Consider the following 24,723-nt stretch of genomic DNA (forward strand, 5'->3'; position numbering starts at 1 on the left):
TTCAGAAGGAAGAGGCTAGCTTTTCTTCTGGGGTGATCATTTTCATAGATCATTCATATTTAATACATTTAATATTTCATGTCTTAAATATTTGCTGCTTAAAATTTACTGACTTGCCACAAATATACCCAAAGAGAAAAGTGACTCTTTCTAACGCTTCCTTGGAGCAAGCAAGAACTAGAGGAAAACCATCTCCCTCATCCATAGATTCACCAGCTTAGATTTAGTTTTCTATTGAACTATTCTCAATGGAAATAATCAAATGCAATGAGAAAATGGTAGAAGGAAAATTATTTGGCATGTGGCTGCTAACAGAGAAAAGTATTCTTGTCACTTCTTCCATCTATCTTTGTGCTTCCAAGCCTGGGAAACTTTCTAGGGTTTAAAAAAAAAAAAAAGGCCTAGAGGAACAGCTTGATTTTAGACAGAGCCATAAACGAAACTGTTAGTAAAAACACTCTATGTGATAACTAATTTCCATTTTTGATAAAGTGGTTAAATAAAAAACAGTAGCAAATTAAAAATATCCTGATAAGATCGTCAAGAATCATATTAGGAATAATAAAGCCGAACAGATAAAAACTGCAGACATTGGTGTTATTGGAAAATATAGTTACAATGACATGTTAAAATTATAATATGTTATCTTATGTCACAGGTAAGATTAATTTCTTCCAGTTTCATTGAAAAATATAGTAGAGCATATATAAGAAAAGAAATCTGGTCTCTACAGATAAATGGGTAACAGAAGAAATGAGTCTCTTGACCTTAAAAATTAGGCAGGATTTTGTTTTTCTTTCTGTAGAGAACTGTCAGTGATGCTGTTATCCCTTAACCCAAAATGTAACCAAACAACAGCTGAGTAAGTAACTGAATTCTCATTCTGGCTGGAGACCCATGTATTTATTACTATATTATTGTTGTTATATTATTATGATTATATTATTTATTACTATATTTTAAGCTGGCATATACTTTTTTTTTTTTTTTGAGACAGAGTTTTGGTCTTGTTGCCCAGGCTGGAGTGCAATGGCATAATCTCGGCTCACTGCAACCTCTGCCTCCTGGGTTCAAGTGATTCTCCTGCCTCAGCTTCCCAAGGAGCTGGAATTACAGGCATCTACCACCATACCCAGCTAGTTTTTGTATTTTTGGTAGAGAAGGGGTTTCACCATGTTAGTCAGGCTGGTCTCAAACTCCTGACCTCAGGTGATCCGCTGGCCTCGGCCTCCCAAAGTGTTGGGATTACAGGCGTGAGCCACCATGCCAGGCCTAGTATATACTTTTAAAAAATATTTTACTCACTACACTTCTAGTTGATCCATAAATATTGTCACACCTTGAATTCTTTGAGAACTTGGCATTTCAGTGCGTTTTAGAGCTAGTAGAGGTCTTAGTTATTATGGAGTCCATTCCTCTTATTTTATAGATGAGGAAACTAGGGCTCTGAGGGGTCAAATGTTTAATATCACACAGATAACGTGGTCACAGAGCTGGTACCAGAATGTCCACCTCCATGTCTGAAGTTTTTCCTCTTCTACCGGGCGGTCTTCAGTATGAGTCATTTTCCCCTCTGCTGTCCTCACCTCCTTTTAAAAACTCCTGATACAGGTGACCCTTCTACAATATGGGTTTGAACTGTGTAGGTCCAGTTATATGAAGATTTTCCTTCTGTTTCTGCCACCCTGGGACTGCGAGACCAAATCCTCCTCTTCCTCCTTCTCCTCAACCTACTCAGCATGAAGACGACCATGATGTCGTCTATGATGATCCACTTCCATTTAATGAACAGGAAATCTGTTTCCTTTTGCTTATAATTTTCTTAGTACCATTTTCTTTCTCTAGCTTACTTTATTGTAGGAATACAGTATACAATACATTTAACATGCGAAGTCTGTGTCAATCGACTGTTTATGTGATCAGTGAGGCTTCCGGTCAACAGTAAGCTATTGGTAGTGAAATTTTTCAGAGTCAGAAGTTACATGCGGATTTTTGACTGCATGCAGGGAGTTGATGCTCTGACCCCTGCATTGTTCAAGGTCAAATGTATTGCTAAGAAAATAGGCGCCAGCATTTGTCTGAAGTGAGCACATCAACATGAATTTGGGCAAAGATGCCAACACAAGAGGTATTTAAAGAGTAGAAAGTGTTCCTTTTACTTATGTAGGTCCCCATTCTGGAGCTTGCATTTAGGTACATTTCTACTGTGTCTCATCCAACTGGACATTTATTTTCTATGTACTTTATTCTTAAAGTCAAAATAGAACTTGGCTGTAACTCAGGCCACTATTTGTCTTCCTTTATTTGTCAAGGAATGATTCTGCTTATCTGAACCTGGAATAACCCCTGACCTATGCTCTACGCTTACTTTCGGGCCGAAATTGGTCATTTTAATAAACTTGAAGCTATTTCCCTTTTCACTGTCCAAAAATATCAAAAACTTGGTAAAGAAAATACAGTTCTGTTAAAGTTTCTCCTGAACATTTTGGCTTAGGCAGGTGTCATCGATGTTAAAAATAGTAAAACAAGTTTTTAAAAAAGGTAAGAGAACTGAGACTGCCCTACCTGGAGATATCAGAACAGCAGATGAGAACAAAGCGATCTCCTCCTCGGTCAGCTGCAAGGAACACAAATTCTTTGCAAAGTCAAATGCTTCATTCACTAGGTCATCAGAACCTATAAAGGAAGAAGAAAAATGGAATAAAAATACTTGAACTTGAAATGGGGCAAGAGTAAGAAAAATCTCATAATCAATAAGCTATCCAAGGAGGTGCATACTAGACTTCTAGAAAAGATATTTTTTAAGTTTCTAATTATAAAAAGTGATTTGATACTAATCAAAGAATGAGAAAATTGGGCAACATCTTGACCAGGCAATCGAAGTTAACATTACCTACCAATGGCAAGCAAGTAGACTTGGTGTGTGAGCAGTGTCACATCTGTCTGGCAATCCATAATATGATTACAACCTTATAAATTTGAAATGATTTCACATTAAAGAATATAAAATAAGTGATTTGGGGGTTCTTTACAATAGAGATAGTATTCATAGAAAACCTAAAACATTACGTATAGGGGCTGAGGATTGTCAGTCTTTGTAGCACTTGAAGCTAGCAACGTAGGGTATTCTGTTCTTTTAAACTGAGACATTAGAAATACCTTATGGAACAGAGATGAGATACACCAGTTTCGCAATTTCCTTGGAAATTTGACAGAGGAGCTAGAGTTTATTTATTATTACCTTCTAATGAATGACTCACAGGTCAGTTGTTTAGCTGTTGCATATTTTGGCAAAATAATGTTGCATCTCTACACTGATCTCTGGTGAATGTTTATTTGATGAAGCTGGAAATATACTGAGGCTGCTTGCCAAGGCTTTTCCTCCTTTCTTGAAAATCTAGCCTTAGAGATGACATGGATGTGTATCAACCGTAGAAGGGAAACATTGCCAGCCCCAATGGACTTGTTGTTGGCTGCCATATCAACTAACAGCACAAGAGGTGAAAGGGCAGTGGCCTTCTTTGGTGTCCATGTGCAGGATATGGAACAAATGGCACTATCAATCGTTAAAACCTTTCCTGGCATCAGCCCATCTTTGCTAATGTTCTTCCTACCATGCCATGCACTGATGACTGGATGTGATGATATATAACACTTTCAAACAAAGACTGACTCTGTTAGTGCCTTCCCACAGGAATGGTCTGGGATCATTGTGGACAGGTTGGCATGAACTCTGTGCTCCCAGAACTTTGTGAATTAACTTCTGTGGGTGAGAAACAAGTAGAGGAGCTCCTCATTTAATTAAGTATCTTAACTCATGATGATAAATTGACATAAGAAACGTAAGAGGTCACCCCCATGGATGACCAGGGGTCTACGCAATATACAATAAAGTTGGAAAAAAAAAGCTGATTTCACAAAGAATGATCTAGAATTCAGCCCAGCTCTTTTAGCATCAGTCTCCGGTTATTTCTTATTTCTTTCTTTTTTTTTTTTTTTTTTTAACAGGGTCTCGCTTTGTCACCCAGGCTGTAGCGCAGTGGTGTGAAGATGACTCACTGTAGCCTCAATCTCCCAGGGTCAAGCAATATTCCTGCCTCAGCCTCCCAAGTAGCTGGGACTACAGGTGTGTGTCACCATGTCCAGCTAATTTTATTTATTTATTTTATTTATTTGAGATGGAGTCTTGCTCTGTCGCCCAAGCTGGAGCACAGTGGAACGATCTCAGCTCACTGCAACCTCCGCCTCCCATGTTCAAGCGATTCTCTTCCCTTAGCCTCCTGAGTAGCTGGGATTACAGGTGTGAGCCACCACGTGTGGCTGATTTTTGTATTTTTGCAAGAGACGGGCTTTCACCATGTTGGCCAGGCTGGTCTAGAACTCCTGACCTCAAGTGATCCACCTGCCTCAGCCTCCCAAAGTGCTGGGATTACAGGCATGAGCCACCACACCTGGCAATGCCCAGCTAATTTTTGTATTTTTTTGTAGAGATGGGGTTTGGCCATGTTGCTCATGCTGGTCTTGAACTCTGGGGCTCAAGTGATCTGCGCCCCTTGGCCTCCCAAAGTTCTAGGATTATACGCATGAGCCACCACACTGGGCCTCCATTTATTTCCGAATGAACGATGTCTCAATAGGGTTGTTCTCAGGAGGGTCCTTAGTTCTCTCTCTCTTTTGTATTGGAGGCCACAGTCAGAAGATCAGGAGAGGCTTGCCTGAATTAGAAGCTCACCGGGTCCATCGCTTATCAAATAATGAGATACTGGTTCACATCAAAGAATCAAGGCATTTCATTTACCAATTTCAATCTAAGTGGAGAAACTGATGGTGGCTAATAAAATTGTGTCCTCATCAAAGGGAAACTTACCTAAGGCTTTGAACATTTGCATTCCTCCATATTTTCCTTCAAACAGAACAGTGTTGTTTAATGGGTTGAAGGCACGGCACATTCTCACTAAAACCACTTCCAAGCAACCTATGAGTAAAAATAAAAATAAAAATAAAATAAAAATATACATATATATCCAATAATAAAGAAATTATTACTACATATAGGTAAGAGACTTTCAAGAACTTTAAAACACACAGAGAGACACATACACACACAGGCACACACATACAGAAATCCCTTAAGTTCCTTCCCCTAAAATAACTATCAGGTTGGTGCAAAAATAATTGCAGTTTTTGTCATTGAAAGTAATGGCAAAAACCTAATATATTTGCACCAACTTAATATATTAGAAATAAAGTTTTCTTGATACTTATATGAGGAATTAAGGAGAAAATATATTTTACAGGTGGCTAAGCTGGACACTACTTTTTGAAAATACATTTCTCTCTATTTTTCGACTAATATTAAAGTTAGTTTCGATTCTTGAATTCACAATTGAGGAAATGAGGGCAGAAATTTTGTCTGCAGTGATAGGTAGCCACGATTATTGTATTCACTCTTGCATCTCCAGGACCAAGAAAAGTTTCTGGCACATAGTAGGTGCTAAGCAAATATTTATTGAATGAATTTGTTTACTACCATTGTTTTTCCCTTTGAGCATTATTAACGTCCTGAGGAAATACTGCTGCATAGCTTCTCCATGTTTTGGAGAAATGGGCTTTTGCCCCATAGTGCAGTTGAAGTTAACAGCCAGACTCAGCAGCCACAGATTTGCATGAGAGCATCATACTGGTGATTAGCCTACAACTTTGGTACCTGTCTTATGCCACCACTTTATCTTTATGTCTCTGTTTTATTTCCTTTGCTGTATATATGTTTGCTGATTCTTCTCTGCTTGTCTTTGATATGTCATCTAGCATAGAGGCTTATACATGGGGAGGATTTGCAAATACTAATTGAAGGAATGCTTTTCTGACACAAACAGTAGATGGGTACCATTTAGTGAGTATCTACACAATGGAAGGAACTTTCTTTGGCCTCTTACATTCATTTTTTTATCTTTGCTCCTTATGATAACTATTTCAGGTGAGTTTATTAGCCCTATTTTATGGAGGAGTTACATGAGGCTAGAAAATATTAAGTACCCTACCTTTTTGACTAGAGTCAACATTTTTACACCAGGTAGAGATGTTAAAGATTATACGGTTCAGTGGTTCCCAAATGTCAGCCCATGGATTGGTTATATCTGAGTCTTAGTTAGAGATACAATGAACTGGGTTCCCCTCCAGGAGATTTGGATTCCATGGGACTCATGGTGCCCATGTCTCTGAACTGTCAATAATCTCCTTTGATGTTGTTGATGCAATTCCGAGTTTGGAATTCATTGTTTCTAGTCCATCTCTTTATTTTGCAAATGAGGAAACTGCTATCTAGAGAGTTTAGCTCAAGGTCACATATGAAGTATGGCAGATTTCACTTTTCAAAGAGGGTCAGAAAAAATATCTTCCATCCCATATGTTTTCTAGGACCTTACCACTCCCCTATCAAGTAGTAGAATCCATGTCTCCTATCTTTGAATCTGGGTGGGCCTTCATGACTGATGGTATATAATGGAAATAACAATATGTGTTTTCTGAAGCTAAGTTAGAAAAATCTATGCATTTCTGCCCTGTTCTCTTGGGGTGTTGGCTTTTGGAGCCTAGTGATTATGTTGTGAGCAAGTCCAAGCAGTCTATGGAGGGTCTCACATGGAGAGGAACTGAGGCCTCCAGCCCAGTTCCAGGCTGCCAACCAGCACAACTCATCAGCCGTGTAAATGAGCCAATTTGAAAGTGGATTCCTCTGCCCTCAGCTGAACTGACTCAGTGAATACCACATGGAGCAGAGATAAGGTCATTCCCACTGAGCCCTGCCCGAATTGTAGCTTTGAGAGTGAAAGAAATAATTCTTGCTGTTTTAGTTAAATTTTGCAGTGGTTTAGATGACTGGTACATCAAGTTGGCACTCAGTCAAGGTTTTCATCAACTTGCGTCATTTGGTAAAGAAGGGATCTTAGAATAACAGTTATATGTGGCCCAAGTTCAAATGCCAACTTTGCCTTGTACTGGTTTTGTAGTATTGAACGTAGCTCTTCAGTTCTCTGAATCTTTTCCTGCTCCTCTGTTAGAGGGAAATAATAATATGGATCTCACAAGATTACTTGAGATGTCACAGGGAAATATAAACATATATGTATGTTATTTTACATATGAGTATGTTATTATTATCATGGCCTAGGACCATGAAAATTCTCATAAACACCATCATGGTTCTTAATTTTTATTTTCAAAGGGGCTCAAGAAAGACAAATAATTTCTTTTTCCTGTTTGGTAATAACATCTGCAAAGTCAGTCATATGCAGAGTTTCTTGAGCTACTTCCATAGCGATTGTAGCAGTTGTGTGTGTCAGAGAGTGTGTGAGGGAAGCGTAGGGGAAGATTAGAGTACCGTGGAGTTTCTCCTGGTGTATACTGGCTGCAGGCTATCCTCATTAAAATGATTGGAAATGACCACAGAGGCAGAACTCAGCTAGCCTGCATTTTTTTTTCCTTTCACAGAAGGCAAGGAGTACGTTTTAGCGCCGGCTCAGCAATTCAGCCACCTTGACACGCTAATTACTTGCACTGCCTGTCAAGCTGGGTATCTCAACCTCCGCAATTAATAGCTCCACTTTCAATAAGCAAAATTGTATTTGACTTCAAAGGGGAACTGAATGAGTATCAGGGCATTTTTATTACTGAGAGTTTCCTTTGGGAGTTGGCTGACAATGTGGGTGGTAGAAACGAGCTGCATATCGGAAGGAGGATTTTCTAGAACCAACACAGTGCTAAGGGCTGACCACATCCTTATCTGAAATAGGCCCCCCATGAATCTTCTTGCTTACCTGACTTCAGAAGTAGAATTTGATCATTTTGACAGAGCTCCATGAAGCCTGTTATCCGCTTTGCAAACTCCACCACGTATTGGATGGCGTGAGTGATCTGGATGGCACATTGTTGCCACAGTGCTTCCCTGGACTTCAGGAGAGAAGACACAGAATGTAAATAGGGCAAACGACTTATGGAGAGTCAACAGAACACTCAGGTTTGCCTTACTGGTGCTTATCTGTCACTTGGGGCCCAAGGAGGGAATTCATATGATTTCTTTAAAAGAGGAGGGCACTACTTCTATTTTTTTTCCCTAAGATAATATTTTGACCTGTTTGGACCTCAATAAGCCCAAATGATCAAAGTACTGAGGCTAAAATAATAGCAACATTGTTTATAGTACGTAAGGATAGCTTTGTTATTTTCTTTACTATTTTTTCCTCCTTTTCCTCCTTCTCACCTAAACGAAGTCTGAGTTTGTAAAGAAAATAACAAATCTATCTTTACATACTATATTAATATAAAAAACAAAGCTTTGCATTGAGGGATAGTGATTTCATTCACAGGCTTCCATGACATCATTTTCATGGGTATCTGATGGACACTAAATTTGTAGTATTTTTATGTTATGTTTTTTTTCCAGACCTATGGAGAATGTTTTCTGGTTTAAAAAGAATTCCGAGGCTGGGCGCGGTGGCTCATGCCTGTAATTCCAGCACTTTGGGAAGCCGAGGCAGGTGGATCACGAGGTCAGGAGATTGAGACCTCCTGGCTAACACTGTGAAACCCCATCTCTACTAAAAATACAAAAAATTAGCCGGGCGTTGTGGGGGGCGCCTGTAGTCCCAGCTACTCGGGAGGCTGAGGCAGGAGAATGGCGTGAACCTGGGAGGCAGAGCTTGCAGTAAGCCGAGATCGTGCCACTGCACTCCAGCATGGGTGACAGAGCGAGACTCTGTCTCAAAAAAAAAAAAAAAAAAAAAATTCCGAGGAAAAACGCATTACATCAAATCAAATCATTCTCCTAAGTTCAGTAGAATCCCCCAAATATTTTTTAGTCCTCAGTTTATTTTTTGAAATGAGAAACAGAAATCTATGTGTGTTAATTCTAATTTTTATTGACCATAGTGACTCAATGCCTTTGTTTCCCTATTTATATAAAAGTACTAAGATTTAGTTGTTCTGGTGGAGAAAAATCAGCATATTGTAAACATTTATTTAGATATACAGACATTTAAATATTTTATTAAAGTTCCATCTACTGGTAGATTTTGTAATTGGGGATCTCTATCCCAAGGTAATGTAATGTAAATACTGAAAAACAACAATAAATTCCTCTTAAAAACTTCTTCTATAAACCCAAAGAAATAACACACTGTAATAATAAAAATATGGGATGAGTTTTCCTGTTTTTTGGATTCTTTTTAACATGGAGGGCAAGAAAAAAATTTAGAAAGCCTTGTTCCATATATTTGTTGTGTAAGTTTGTGACGATTACAACTGCTGTGATTATTACATTGCTCCTGCTCCTTGCCTCCACCCAAGAAGCCAGCAAGAGATGTCCTAAAATCATTTGATGAAGGCACAGTCTCTGTAGTCACTCAAATAGGGCAGTGGTTTTTCAATCAGGGTAGTTTTGCCTCCTTGGAAACAGCTGGCAGCATCTGGAGACATTTCTAGTTGTCACAAGTGTGTGTGAGGGCGATGCCACGTCTAGTGGGTAGGGCCAGGGATGCTGGTAAGTATCGAACAATCTGCAGGATGCCCTTACAGAAAAGAATTGCCCAGCGCAACATGCCAATAGTGCTGAGCTTGAGCAAGACAGCAATAGGGTAATCACAGAAAAACTTTCTCATGGTTTCCCAGAGTACCTTGCTTTGATAGGCTTTAATTTCTTCGTAGGTGTGGGTCTGCCACGCCAGCTGGTGCAGCTCTTCCATGGTGTATTGACATGTCTCCAAATGGGACTTAATGATGTTCTGTGCAATTCGATCTGTGAGAAAAGATAACAGTTCAAAGGTTTGTGAATAAAATCAGTCTGCTCATTAGCTTTTAATGTGTTTACTATAAGAATGCCTTTTGGAGATACTCCTATTGTATTAAAGTGTCTTTAACATTGCTATCTATCTTAAAATCTTCAGACAAACTCTTTATTGCATTTTTTCAATTTTCAGTATTTTAATCAAAATTTATTGCTTTCCCCCAGATCTTTTGATCACAACTTAGGGGTTTTACAAGTTGGAAACCATTCAAAGGTATTTATTTATAAAAAAGATATAAAATTATTATATTTCTTGCTTTTTGGCTTGAAAGTCAACTAACAGTCTTAACACTTGTACTCCAAATACTTTAAAATGTTTTGAAAATCACTAGAACCCTATTGTTTATCTCAGAAAGGGGGCATTAAAATATAAATTTATTTGCTTACTTTTTTTAAAGGAAGCATTAAACAATGAACTAAAAGAAAGGCTATGTATAGAGGAAATAGGGAATAAATAGAATGCAGGGACAAGGAAAGAAATTAAATTTTCTGACTGTTAGGTAACATGGGCACAGTAAGATGGCGCCGGTTCTGGGTTTTTCTCCCCCAGTTTCCGGTTCCCCACCCTGCGAGCCCGCCAAGAGAAGGCCAATCAGGGAAGAACACCTCCTGCCTTTTACTCAAACCCCACCCCTAAGCCAATCACCGACGCCTACGTAGCCCCACTGAGTATAAAAACCCAGCACCTAAGCAGCTCGCTCCTTCTTCCTTCCTTCCTTCTCCTCAGTGTGGTGTCGCCTTGGTGCCTCCAATAAAATCTCTTGACCGCGACCAGCGTGTCTTTGGTTTGAGCCTGATCGGGTCCGACTGTTTGAGTCAGTCCGACTGTTTCACTGACAATATTATTTTTGTAGATTTGACTTTGGGGCAATGTAAATATCTTACATAATAATAGGAGAGGTGGTGTACACAATACAATATTGGCTTATGAGTTGGTAATGATTGGAATTGGGTCATAAGGACCATTATATTCTCCTTTTAAATTTTTTATATAGTAACCTTTTTCTTTTAAAAAGTTTTAAAGTGATTAAATAATTATATTCACAAAAATTAGTAGCAAACACAATTTTGGGCAGTTTATCCCAATCGAGTTGTATTTCACATCGTATCTTAAATACCAATCATTTTGGGTTTGGAGACATGAAATTTGAGCAATAGAACCTGACATAAGAACTCTCCTTAAAAAAAGCCTGCTGTGGGAGATCAAGACCATCCCGGCTGGCACGGTGAAACCTCATCTCTACTAAAAAAAAAAAACAAAAAATTAGCCAGGTGTGGTGGCATGCGCCTGTAATCCCAGCTACTCAGGAGGCTGAGGCAGGAGAATCGCTTGAACCTGGGAGGTGGAGGTCGCACCAATGCACTCCAGTCTGGGCGACAGAGCGAGACTCCATCTCAAAAACAAAACAAAACAAAACAAAACAAGCCTGCTGTGAGTCCCCTGGAGGTGGCTAGAGCTAGGAGGTGGTCCCTTGTAATCCCACCTGCTAGTTGAACACTAGTTGAAAATAAAATTTTCTTGTATTTCAGGTAGTGCCATTTCAAACATAAGTTCTGTTCTTTCTAAATGGCCAACCCCATTTCTCCAGGACAGCCCTCAAAGCAGCATTTGGCTGTCTCCTTTCTATCTCACTAAGCTTCTGGTTTATAGGGTACAAAGTAAATTAAATTTTAGTGATCTAGAGAACAAAAAATTGTAAACTTAAGCTTCTAATAAATTTTCTAAACAAAAATCTATAGACCATTGCCTGGCCCATTGGAAACACTGAATAAATGGTAGCCACAGTTATCCTTATTAGGACAGTCCACATAGTTTGTCATCAGGGGAGCAATATGATGACTCCAATGGAGATACAATTCAGTGGAGATACTTAATTCTGTAATCCATCCTACAGAAGGAAGATATTTCAAGAGTTTTTCAATCAAAATAAAATAATACACGTTATGCTACCAAATGCTAACTTCTGATGATAGTTCTACTCTATTGGATTCAGCATTGAGCATTTCTAGACTTGCACTGCTTATGATATTACAAAATCCTTTCTTTAAAAAATCCTATATTCAAAGTTTTATTGAACATTCTCCTATGGTGTAAAAAGGGTAAAAATTACTCTATCCATCATATTAAACTAGATTGGTATGTCATGGCTCATCATTTTTCAATTTCACCGGGGCAGTCTAATTACTTAGAATCTAAAAAACATATTTGCTTTCCAGTAGGTACATAATGATAACAAAAGATTTTATAGCTTTATAGTTTTCAAACTATTATCTTCTTGGTGTAGTTTGTTTTCATTTTCAAAGACATGCTGATTTGTTGGTAATTTACAGGCTTCAGGGTTTATAAACTAGATTATCATTGTCACTCACAATTGTATTATGAAAAACTCTATCTGTTCTTTTATGATATCTGCCTGGAACTGTTGGCCAAAGCTTAAGAATTCTCTGGCCTTCTGATATCAAAATTTAGGAGTCTATGGTTTATGAGGAAGGGTAGGTACAATAAATACGTGGGAAGGTTAAGGAAATAGGAAATTAAATCCACATGCATGCTTCAGGACTCAACCCAGATGGCCATGCCTGGTGAAAGTTTCCCTGCCAACCATGTCCTCAGGAAGAAGGGCTGGCTGCCATCACGCTTTGATTCTGCCTCAATTGAGCCCTTGTTCCAGTGAGACTCATACTGTGGTTATTTGAATCCCTCTGTTTGTCCCACACCCTTTAAGAGTATGAGCTCTTTAAGAACTGGACAGCAGATCCTAGCATAATGCCTTCATATATTCATTCACCAAATATTTTCGAGAAGGTACTCTGTATCAGGTCAAGGTACAGATTAAAAAACAAAGATTTTGGCTTTTCTTTTCTTTTTTAATTTTAATTTATTTATTTATTTTGAGACCGAGTCTCACTCTGTTGCCGTGGCTGGACGGCAGTGGCACGATCTTGGCTCTTTGCAACCTCCACCTCCCAGGTTCAAGTGATTCTCATGCCTCAACCTCCCAAGTAGCTGTGATTACAGGTGCCTACCACCACGCCTGCCTAATTTTTGTATTTTTAGCAGAGACAGGGTTTCCTCACCTTCGCCAGGCTGGTCTCGAACTCTTGACCTTAAGTGATCCACCTGCTTCAGCTTCCCAAAGTGCTGGGATTACAGGCATGAGCCACCATCCCCTACCCTTGCCTGTATTTTATAGTATCTTACAATAATATATTTTCATATCATGATGCAATAAATGCCCACAGTTACTGTGGGAGCCCAAAGAAGAAAGTGGCTAACTTAGTCTGGGGGTAGGGGCAGGAAAATAACCACAGAGGAGATGCCTGGGTCTTGAAGGATGAGCACAGTTTGTCACATGGAGAAGAGAAGGATGTATCCCAGGTAGAGGGAATGATGTTATGAAGGCACAGATAGAAAGCTAGCTGTAGGCTAGGTAATTTCTGACATTACATCTTATATCTTTACAACCTTTACTTCTTTACAACCAGTCTCCCCTTTACTGAGGATAGAAGTGAGGTTTTGAAAGAGTGAGTGAGGGCTGGGCGCAGTGGCTCACACCTGTAATCCCAGCACTTTGGGAGGCCAAGGCAGGTGGATCACGAGGTCAGGAGATTGAGACCATCCTGGTCAACATGGTGAAACCCTGTCTCTACTAAAAATACACACACACACACACACACACACACACACACACACACACACACAGAAAATTAGCTGGGCATGGTGGCAGGTGCCTGTAATCCCAGCTACTCAGGAGGCTGAGGCAGGAGAATTGCTTGAACCAGGGAGTCGGAGTTTGCAGTGAGCTGAGATCAGGCCACTGCACTCCAGCCTGGGGAAATAGCCTGACTCTGTCTCAAAAAAAAAAAAAAGAAAAAAAAAGACCAAGTGAGTCTAGACCAGTTTCTATGGAGCTAGCAAGCAATGTTTTTGAAACTGAGTCTGTCTTTCCTGGCTTGAAGTCTTGTATATTTGCAACATAGGGTGCATGGAGGAGATGAGGAGAAATAAGACTAGGGTGGATGGATTTTGTGACTGAAGTACGGACATCTGAGTAAGCAGGTCAAGGAATTTCATCTTGTAGGATTTTTGGATTTTATCTCTGAATTTTACCAATTCAGAGATAACTGGTAACCAACTGAAGTTGTAAAGTAAGAGCTGTAAAGTATGGTCTGTTTTTTGTCTTATTTATTTATTTTTGAGACAGAGTCTCATTCTGTCACCCAGGCTGGAGTGCAGTGGCATGATCGCAGCTCACTGCAACCTCCACTTCTCAGGTTGAAGTGATTCTGCTGCCTCAGCCTCCCGAGTAGCTGGGACTACAGTTGAGTACCACCATGCCTGGCTATTTTTTGTATTTTCAGTAGAGCCGGGGTTTCTTCATGTTGGCCAGGCTGTTCTCGAACTCCTGACCTCGGGTGATCCACCCGCCTTGTCCTCCCAAAGTGTTGGGATTACAGGTGTGAGCCACTGTGCCCCACCTTGGTTTTTGTTTTAGAAAGGTGACTTCAGTCATGGCAAAGATGAGATGGCATTAGTGAGTACATGAAATTAATCAGGCTGTTGTGAAAATTCAGGCAACCTATGAGGAAGGTCTGAACTAGGTCATAATGACAGAGATGGAGTGGAGGAGCTAGATTCAAGAAAATTTTGAAGGAGAATACATGGGACCAGCAGATGAGGCACCGAGAGAAAATATTAAATATAGTAGGTGCTCAACCAATGCTGAGTTAGTGAAGATAATGTTGAAGATGTCCATCCATCTATCCATTCTTCCTTCCTTCAATTGCCTGCTTTATTTCGCAAAGGATTTGTAAGAGTTAAGATTGATCCTTTGTTTGATGATCTTAAAGCCTAAGCACTCAGAATGGCTTTGAAGTCAAATGGTAAGCATGCAAAATTATTTTCCATATCCATGTGGTGGGAAATGCAAGTCAAATCTCTTTTATAAATAAGACTTATTACGAATGGCAATGAAGGCAAAAGCAGCCATTGCAGACACCTTCCTCCTCCGCTTTCTCTCACTGTTCTGCAGTGCAGAGGTGAGCCACGTGCAAAAACCGACTTGACCCTCTCAAAGCTCAGCTTGATACAAGACACGGTACAGCTAGACTTGGTCTCATGGGAGCAAGGCTGGAGGGCTCATTCTGTCAATTAGAAAGATGCTTGAATGTCCAAGGAGATGGTTTGCTTAGACTGAGAGTCTGCAGTTGTGAAAAGAGGAGAAGGATTTAAAAAGAAAGGCCAAAGGAGAGACAATGAATACAGTATGCAAAGTTCCTGTTGGGAGCCAAAGGAACTTTCAAGAGTCCTTGCTTGGAAAAGTAGAAAAGGTAATAGTAAATGTAGTCCTCTCTAGGGACCAACCACATGAGAAAGTCCAGACAAAAGGAACTGAGGTAAAAGAGCAGAGGATATGGAATCTTTCTGGGCAATCTCACATCCTTCGTCTGTTACCCTAACTTGGATTGCAGCTGTTTTCAGCTCAGTTTTTGTTGGCTTCTTTGACTAGCTTGGGCTGCAGATGGTACATGTCGAAGAATAAGTCAGCATGCTCTGTGCTGGAATAGTAAGTCCAACAGGAATATTGCCCAGATTACTAACTGATGGGAAATTCCACCACCTGCAGAGGTGATGCACACAAACTCTACACTCTGCTCTTCCTGAGACCACGGATGAGGCTGCAGATTTCTTAAGTGGGTGTGAAAGAAAACTTGTAATGAAAATGCAGCTACATCTTCTCAGTTGTTAAGACTCCCTACATGTGTTCAGTGAGACAGAGGTTTGTTCAATTTACTAAGAGTATGTGGGCTGCTTTGATAGTTAATATAATGATGTAGAGGAAAGAGAAAAACAATTTTATATGCTCAGTCTGTCCAGTCATTCCTTTTAATCATGATAAGTGATTTAATCATGAAAAGTGAACATTGATGCAGGCAAGGAAAAATTGGGTGTGTATTGCAGGTTAATATTAAATCCACATTCCTCATTTTCTATTTGTTAATTTCATGAACAATCACTTGCTATCACTCTCTCTTTCTCTTCCTTTCCCTTCTATATTCTCACATGTATAAACACATAAAACTTCCCCCCAAAAATTGCTGTTTCGTTTTCAACTTTGGCCCTGATACTATTCCTTGTGGAAGGCTTATTGGAATCCAAGATTTATATTCAATTAACAGAATTTATAACTTTTTATATTGAGCAACTTTATGGGATAGAAATGACAATGTGTGAATCAAATGAAAAAAGTCTCAGAAAGTTTTAAAATAATTGATATAGGTAAATATACTTCTGTATCACTTTGACAAAAAAATGTTTTAAAATATTGTTAAAATTGTCACACCTCCCTAGAAGTCTTAAGGGTAATCTTTACTTTTGATGTGGGCAATAAGAAAAGAGAAATTAAATTTTTGAAGGGAAAACTAGAATAAAATTGATGGTAATTCTCAATAGTATGTGCAATCATTATAGAACCCTGGGGCTGGAACTAACTTCCTTCTTCCATTTCCAAATGGACTATATCTAAATAATCCTAGAAATTAGCTGAGTCACCTCTCTCTCTCTCTCTCCTCTCTCTTTCTCTCTCCCCTGAGACTGTAAAGGACTTCTACATATCCTACCCCATCCTCAATACTCTTCATTGTGATCTCTTAATAAATCAAAGGAGTATGAAAGACAGTCCAATGTAAGGATTTACAGCATGATTGGGATGTGCGTGATAAGGTTTATACAGGTAAATAGAGTTTTAAAAGGTCAATTATATCAGACGTTGTAAAAAGCTAATAATATTTTGAAGCAATGTTTATAGAAATGTGTGAAAAATAACTTCTCTTACATATTGATCCACATAGTTAAGCAAAGTTTGGAAACAAGTCATCCAAATTACCTAATTCTATGTAGAAAGAAAAAGGGCTACATCTGCTTATTTTGGTGAAAAAGAAGTAAACTGACAAGCAAGGTGACAATGTCTTGTTTATAACTGTGATGTTATAAAATGAGGACCAGCTTGCAGTTACTAAAATAGCAAGTGACCTTCTGCAGCTCTGATTTCAACCACTCAGCGGGTTTTTTTCCACCAAAGCGGCTTATTTTAGCTGTCACTAGACATTTCAGCAAATGGCGCTCTCCAAAGGCTACAATGTCTCAGACACGGATTGCATGGGTAGATTCATTAGAATCCCACATCTTGGGAGTGGGGAAAGTTGAGAATATCTTTAAAAACTGCTGCTTTCAGTGTTATTACCAAGAGCACCGGAGGCCCTACTGCACCAAGGCAAGAAAGCTGAGCCTCAGAGCTATATATAGCGCTAGAGGGTGTTGCTCCTGAATTTCCTAATTCTCTGCTCTCACCTCCTCCCTCTTTTTTTTTTTTTTTTTTTTTCCTCCTGAGAAAGAATGGTTTCTTCTTGGTGAACTATACCCTCTATTCATTTTTCTCCACAAGAGACTTTTTTTTTTTTTCAAAGTTGGAAGTATTCTTCCTAAAAATACCGTATCTCAGCCTCGAAGTGATTAATGAATTTTTAATTTGTCACTTGCCTTAAGGATCCAGAGTACCACTGAATTCTCTGTTTAGTTTATACTACTAGTGCGAAAATGGAATTCTTAGGGGATTCACTGTGAATTAGTGGCAGGATATCTCTATGGACTTGCCCAAGGCATGTTTTAAGTGCCTACATTAGGTTTTCATACTATCAAGATTTCTTAGAATCTGTGCTCTTAGGCGGTAACTAAAACGTATTAAAACACTTGGTTGAAAGGTGAAACATTTAACCAAATGCACACACATTTTTCCTTTTTCAAAACAGACCACCAGTTTTGCTTTCTGTCATTAGACAGAAGTCTAGTGGTTTGTCACTGATGGCAATGTCAGAAAAGACAATGTCTATTTAAAGACCTTTCTGATTTTTCTAATCCCTATTTAGAGGTCGTTATTTTTAGCATAAATAGAATTCTGCTGTCATAATAAAACCATTGATATATTTAAGCTTAAAACAGCAATCTATTAGTGATCTGTAGATTCAAAGGAAGAGTAGGAGATTTAGCATTTCGTTTCCTCAAGTTTTTTTAAGCAGAAATTGGGGGCATCAATAATTTATAACTTATTTGTTGGCTCAGTTCATGGTCCAGCCACTCATTACTTCCTCCTCAATTAATCAGGATAGCTTTCAATCTCCTTTACACGCAAATTCTATTGCCAACTCACATATCAGAGAATGGCATAACTGATTTTTACTTCATGCAGACCTGAATATTCTAAGACCAATTTGCTCCTAGAGTTCTTCAGAAAAAATATGTTGACAAAATGTAAGATTATGCTGTTAACTTTAAAAAATGATAAAAATATAATAAAACACAATTCAATAAATTATGAAATGGAATAAAAATTTAAAAATCAGATTAATGCAAGTAATAGTAATAGCTGGGCAAAGACTAAATGAATAGATTAATAAAGTGATTAACATTTTCTCAAATTTTAGGAAGCTTAAGTAAGATAGCATTTTTTTTTTTTTTTTAGTTGGAGTCTTGCTCTGTCGGCCAGCTGGAGTGCAGTGGTGCCATCTTGGCTCACTGCAACCTCTGCTTCCCTGGCTTAAGGGATTCTCCTTCCTCAGTCGTGCAACTAGCTGGGACTACAGGCACGAGCCACCACACTTGGCTAATTTTTGTATCTTTTAGTAGAGATGAAGTTTCATCATGTTGGCCAGTCTGGTCTCGAACTCCTGGCCTCAGGTGATCTGCCCGCCTCGGCCTCCCAAAGTGAGCCACCGCACCTGGCTTCAAGTAAGATAGCATTTTCTAATAAAGGCTAAGAAAGCAGGAAGTAAAGCTGAAAGAACCTACATAGCATTTGTGTTTAAACAGAGTATATCCAAAGCAGGGAAAAAATTACAAGCAGGAAAAACAAGTTAACTATCTAAGAGGGTGCTTTCTTTATTTAACAACAGAAAGCTGTTTTGGATCACAAGCATTTTGCTATATTGCAACAGTGTGTGTCTGATTTTTGGGAAATTACAGTTTCCTTTCTTGAAATCAGTTGACGAAACTGGGAAAGAATCTATTATTAAAAGATTGCATTTAAAAGTGAACTTTTACAGTAAACGATCTTCTTCACAGAACAGTCAGAAAGATTAATTTACTTAAATGTCCTGCAGTTGATGAGTTTTAAGGGAGTTATGTAGTAAGACCAAGGAAGCCAACATGGCCCCTTTCAGTCTTTTAGTATGTGCTTTTGAGGAAGTCACTTAACCCATTTAACTCAGTTTTTTGGGGTTTGATCCTCCATCTGCAAGGGATTTGGCATCAGCAATGTTTTCTAAGGGCTGTGTGAAGCTTGACAACTTGAGTCTGGAAAGGCTACATGAGAATTTTCTTTCCTTTTTTTTTTTTTTTGAGACAGAGTCCCATTCTGTCACCCAGGCTGAAGTGCAGTGCTGCAATCTTGGCTTACTGCAACCTCTGCCTCCCAGGTTCAAGCAATTCTTGTGCCTCAGCCTCCCAAGAAGCTGGGATTACAGGCACGTGTAACCACAGCTGGATGATTTTTGTATTTTTAGTGGAGACAGGGTTTCTCCATGTTGGCCAGGCTGGCCTCGAACTCCTGACCTCATGTGATCCACCCGCCTCGTCCTCCCAAAGCGCTGGGATTACAGGTGTGAGCCACTGCGCCCGGCTGACATAAGAATTTTCTTTGTTGTGACGCATGGGGGAGAAGCCTTGTAGGGTTACAGAAGGTGAGAGTACAGTTTATAGGCTTACAAGCACTTGAAGAGTCTTAGATAGGACAAACCAAAACAGCAAAATCCAGAGGCCATGGAAAATCTTCCTTTAGTCTCCTTAAAAACTGCACCTCCACACGCTACCAAAGGACAACCAATGGGTCACAGATGATGAAACCTCATTATGAAAATTGCTCAGGGCCATCACTAGGATTGATTTTCACCATTTGAATTTTGTTGACATATGGATTGATTGTTAATTTAAACAGATGCAATCTCTCCCCCACCTCACCACTCTTTTGGATGTTTAGTCAATACATTTCTGACCTTTAGGAAGAACTAATTTAGAGGTAATCTTTGAAGGCCATTTTTATATTTTCAAACACCCTAAATTTTAAAAAGTACATGGTAATTTAAATAATGCATTTAATTGACTAAAGTTTAAAATAGTGGTTTTTGATGGTTCCTTATTGTGTCAAATTGTTCCAGAACAAATCTTGCTGAAAAGCAAATAGCAGTTCCCCAGTAGGCCTCATAAACATGCCTCAAATTTAAACAGCAAATTCATTCTCCTCAGTATTGAGATTATGTTGTCAAGAGAAAGCTTACCTTAGAAAATAAATAAAACAAAACAAATAAAACAAAAATTGTTTTCCAGTTGGGACAATTTCCAACAGGTTTCCCCACATTTGCAAACATCACAGAAATAAATCCCGTATTGGTTAGCAGAGAGCACCTGTTAAATTGGTTGCATACTATGCTAATCACACCAAAGTATGCTGATCTCCATCAACCTTGTGATCAATTGGCATTTCTGTGTTCCATAGCCCATGTGGTATTCTAACCCTTACCAGCTCTTCCAAAAATGGGTGCTTGGAAATGTGGCTAATACATTCACCCCAGCCAGTGGAAAAGTAATTCAGAGCTCTAAGAGCCAATGTCAAAGCTTGCAATGCCTTAAAAGTATGGCTTCTCTGCAGTATCACGTCTTGAAATACTATTCGATGTAGAAACTGTCATTAGGGACTGATTCTGAGGTCACTTCATAAATAGAAACATTCCCTGCTCCTCCAAGTCACAGGCAGCCCCTCCTGTAATCTCCTTTCCTTTTGCTTACTGTAGACTATTTTATAATTACTATGGCTTTTGAAATTGAATGTCTAAAATGGAGTTGGCTTTCCAGTAGCTTCTTAGTAACATTTTGTTGGTGGTGGTGGTGGTGGTAGTCGATTTTAGAATCTTCTTATGAGGTTCTGAATTCTAAGGCAAAATGTAATCCCAAACTAGTATCTCCAGGAGAAATACACTGAGGAAGATAAATTTTGCATAGTTTCAACTCAAAATACAAACGGTGCTTTAGAAGATTAATATTAATGTAGCCTAATGAATTGCTAGCACATTGGGAGAACTGTATTAACAGAGGCACAAGCATGTAGTGACTGATATGCACACGTGTACTGTAAGTAGATATGTATGTCTATGTGTACTTGAACTGAGCATATATGTGTGTGTTGTTTGTGATGTAAATCATATTTATATTTGTTTGGAAACTGGCTGCTTACAAAGTGCTTTGTATACATTCTACCATTTATTGCAGTTGTGGGGAAGCACTGTACATGTTACTAGGTGATTGTAGGCCATCTTTGCGGGGTTACTAGAGGATATCTAGAAAGATATGGATTCAAATAACCCTAGGGATTAACTGTAGAGTCCGTGGCTCCAGGTATCCTCTACGATAATTCACGGCCATAGACTGGTTAATACTATAGCTGTAACCATGGTAGAGGTCCTAGGAATATGACAAATTGGCCCCAAACTGGGAGAATTCCTTTTTGAGATAGAAAGCAGGATTTTGGAAATAAGCAGGCTTTGGGAGATATTCTGTGGTTGGCACAGAACAAGGTGGTGCTAAAATTTCAGAAGAGTCAAGTAAGTCCCTCTCCAATGACCCAGGTGACCTAGGTAAGTTGGTCCCTCAGTAGTCAAGAATATCTTCTGCTGGGCATGGTGGCTCACCCCTGTAATATCAGCACTTTTGGGAGGCTGAGGCGAGTGTGTTACCTGAGGTCAGGAGTTCGAGACCAGCCTGGTCAACACGGTGAAACCCTGTCTCTACTAAAAACACAAAAGTTAGCCAGGCCTGTAATCCCAGCTACTTGAGATGCTGAGGCAAGAGAATCACTTAAACCTGGGAGGTGGAGGTTGCAGTGAGCCGAGATCGCACCACTGCACTCCAGCCTAGGTGACAGGCAGACTCCGTCTAAAAAAAAAAAAAAAAAAAAGAACCTATATTCATTTTATGAACATATTTGCTTTTTCTTCAAGAGGAGCTTGGAAGTGATCAGGTTGTAGTGAACTAGAGAGGACAGGTGCGTTTGCCCTAAAGCCGCATCTGTACAGCAGCTCACTCTTTAATTGGATTGTACATGAACTTGGAGTGATTTGGGATTGGCCACTACCCTTTCCTTGAGCTGCTCCTGGTTGTCCTTGACATTCATTTTAATCTGATTTCTTGTTTTTTTGTTTTGTTTTGTTTTCAGGAGGGTGGACGGAGAGAAGAAGCAAGTGCACGGTTCTGATTTGACAGTGGTTGTTAACTGCATGTTTGGCTGGGTCATTTCACTCAGTGAAAGCCCCGAGTATCGTCCTGCTCTCCAGGAGGGAGGTGTGCCGGCTACTGCCATAGACAAGTTATGCAGCATCATTCAGAATTGCTTAGTTGCTTCCAAGTCCCCTCCTCTCTTCTACCCTACTCTTATCTGTGTGACGTGGCTATAACAAGGGGGGGATATTAATGCACATGACCAAATCTCTCTGGAAGATGAGAGAACCATAGTCTTTAAGAGTCATTTGGTCCAATTGTCTTATTTTTCAGATGGTGAGACAGAATCTCAGACAGCTGGACTAATTTTGAATACATTCACATGGCTAGTATGCAGAGTTAGGACCCCCAATCTCAATGTACTTTCCCTAAATGGCCTGCAAAGGGTGTGTGGTGGGGTGGGGGTGAGAGAGGGGTTAGATGACAATGAAAGTTCACAAGACGTCTCCTCTCAATGCAAGGAAGAAAGAGCTAAACACTGAATTTTCCTTTTCCCATATTGTTCAAGTAATTTTTCTTGCTAGTTTGGTCTACTTCTATCTGTTTTAATGATGTATCAGACAGTTACCTCTAAATGGAATGCCTATCTGTATTTGATACAGGTTCTCTCACAGGACACAGGAAATATATAGCAAGAGTTAAGTTCCATTATCTGCACCATTTCTGCATGGGTAGTTAGATGTGCATAATAGATTTATACAGTATAAAATATTTATCCTTAAAAGCATATGCCATTAAAGGTGCTGCTTTAAGACCAAAGCATCTGCTTGGGGTTCTTAATAAACCACAATTGAAACACCACCATTTTTAATAGAATTCTGCAAAATAAAACACTACTAGTAAAATCTTCTGTATTTTTATGTAGCCTTAATAGAATGAAGTAGTACATTACAGGGACTGGATCGCTTTTAGGTCAATACCTCTTTGTAATCTCCTTTAACTATTAATACTCAGTTTCTGTAATAGGTGAATTTTTAAAAAAGAGATTTTTATTTATTTATGATGCTTAACCTTCCAGGTTCTATAAATAGAACACAAAAGCAATATGAAAATAAGTCTTTGTTAAAGACTATATAAGAAGGGATCAATTAATTCACATTTCATTGTCTTTATCTGGAGAGAAAGTTACTGAATAGAAGAGCAAACCAAGGTGATGTTTCTGAAAGGCAATGTACACCCTTAGCATTGTAGCGAATTTGATGGATTTTTTAAATATAAAAAGCATGTTATTTGGCTGTTTGAATTGTCTTGTTGTCTGAGACGTTGTAGATACATTGCCAATCACTTCCAGCTTAAATGAGCTTTCATTAAGAGTATTAGTCCTGCAGAATTCCCCAACTCATCTGAGCTCGTTAGTGGTGGAGCAAAGACAAGATGTTCCACTTTCCTTTTCTGCATGTTTGCGGAGCATCTTTTAGCTAGCTTCCTCTCCCTGCCACCAACCACTGCAAAATGTTATCCCTAAAGATATAACACATCCATCACGCCAGCTTGAAGTAAAATTCCAGCTAAACCCAGTTAATACTGCTGTCTAAATATTAATTTGCAGCTTACTTGTTGCCATTCTTTCATTTCATGGCTTCTTTTTCCTATGGTTTTAGAAAAACCCAAGGATGTAACTCCTGAAATATTTCATGGTTTTCTGTTTGCTTACCCATATTTTATTTCTATTCTCAAAACTAGGGGAATAAAACATTCCTGATAAGAGATGTGGCTCAGGTTGATCAATACTTGCCATCTCCCTCACCTCCAGAGGAGTGTGGTAGCATCCTGCCCAGAACGTATACTTAGGATGTGGTGAATTGCCATGACTATTTATTTTCGTGGTACCTCCTAGATGGTGAGGGCAGAAACCCTGTTCTGCTCTTCTCGAGTGTATGGCACATTTCAAAAATAGGTATTTGAAGAAAAATGCCTGGCAGTCTAGGACAGTGACTTAACCTTAACCTTAGAATTTAAGCTTTATCACTTAACTAACTCTCTGTCCTAGGAATATCACTCACTGTTTCAGACTCTCAATTTCTTTATCTGTACAATGAAATGGTTTCTTCACTGCTCACCTGAAGGAATTGGTGTGAGGCTCAAAATGACTAAAACGCATGAAAGGATTTTCTATATTTTTCTCCATATATCAAACATTATTATTAGGGCCCTTAACCTAGGAATTTTGTAGTTTCGTTGGTGAACTTTCAGCAAGACAAGTTTGTTTTTTTGGGAGAATATTCCTGACTCTGCTAATATTCAAAAACTGACTTTTTGGGATCTGCATGCGGTTGCTTATATAGTTGTGTTATGGTTCTTACGTGTGTTTTTAACAAAAATTTCAAACTCATGAGATCTTAGTCTATAGGGACTGATCTAAAAACTGGTTTTTAAAAGCGATCTGCTTTTAAGATGACCCAATATCAGAAGCATAATGACCTAGTTGCACACATTTCATTATTCTCTTAGAATCCAGAGGAAGCAGATCAGGACTTCTGGTAGCCAAGGGATTTGTTAATTTTTTTTTTTTTTGGTGTGACATAATCTCGAATTCACCCAGTCAGGATGTGGCAAAATCTGA

General features: G+C 39.1%; 1 protein-coding gene across 1 annotated transcript in view; it reads right to left on the bottom strand.

Moving 5' to 3' along the window:
- The window catches only part of RORB (RAR related orphan receptor B), a 199,458-nt gene that overhangs the window by 22,746 nt on the left and 151,989 nt on the right, over nucleotides 1-24,723 (bottom strand). Inside the window, exons 5-8 of the mRNA XM_003267416.4 lie at nucleotides 9,669-9,790; nucleotides 7,815-7,947; nucleotides 4,868-4,975; nucleotides 2,566-2,676 (exon numbers count right to left, since the gene is read on the bottom strand). Of these exons, the coding sequence (XP_003267464.1) occupies nucleotides 2,566-2,676; nucleotides 4,868-4,975; nucleotides 7,815-7,947; nucleotides 9,669-9,790 (474 nt within the window). The remainder of the gene's footprint in view (nucleotides 1-2,565; nucleotides 2,677-4,867; nucleotides 4,976-7,814; nucleotides 7,948-9,668; nucleotides 9,791-24,723) is intronic.

Source organism: Nomascus leucogenys, chromosome 1a (genome assembly GCF_006542625.1).
Source record: "Nomascus leucogenys isolate Asia chromosome 1a, Asia_NLE_v1, whole genome shotgun sequence".
Lineage (NCBI taxonomy): Eukaryota > Metazoa > Chordata > Mammalia > Primates > Hylobatidae > Nomascus > Nomascus leucogenys.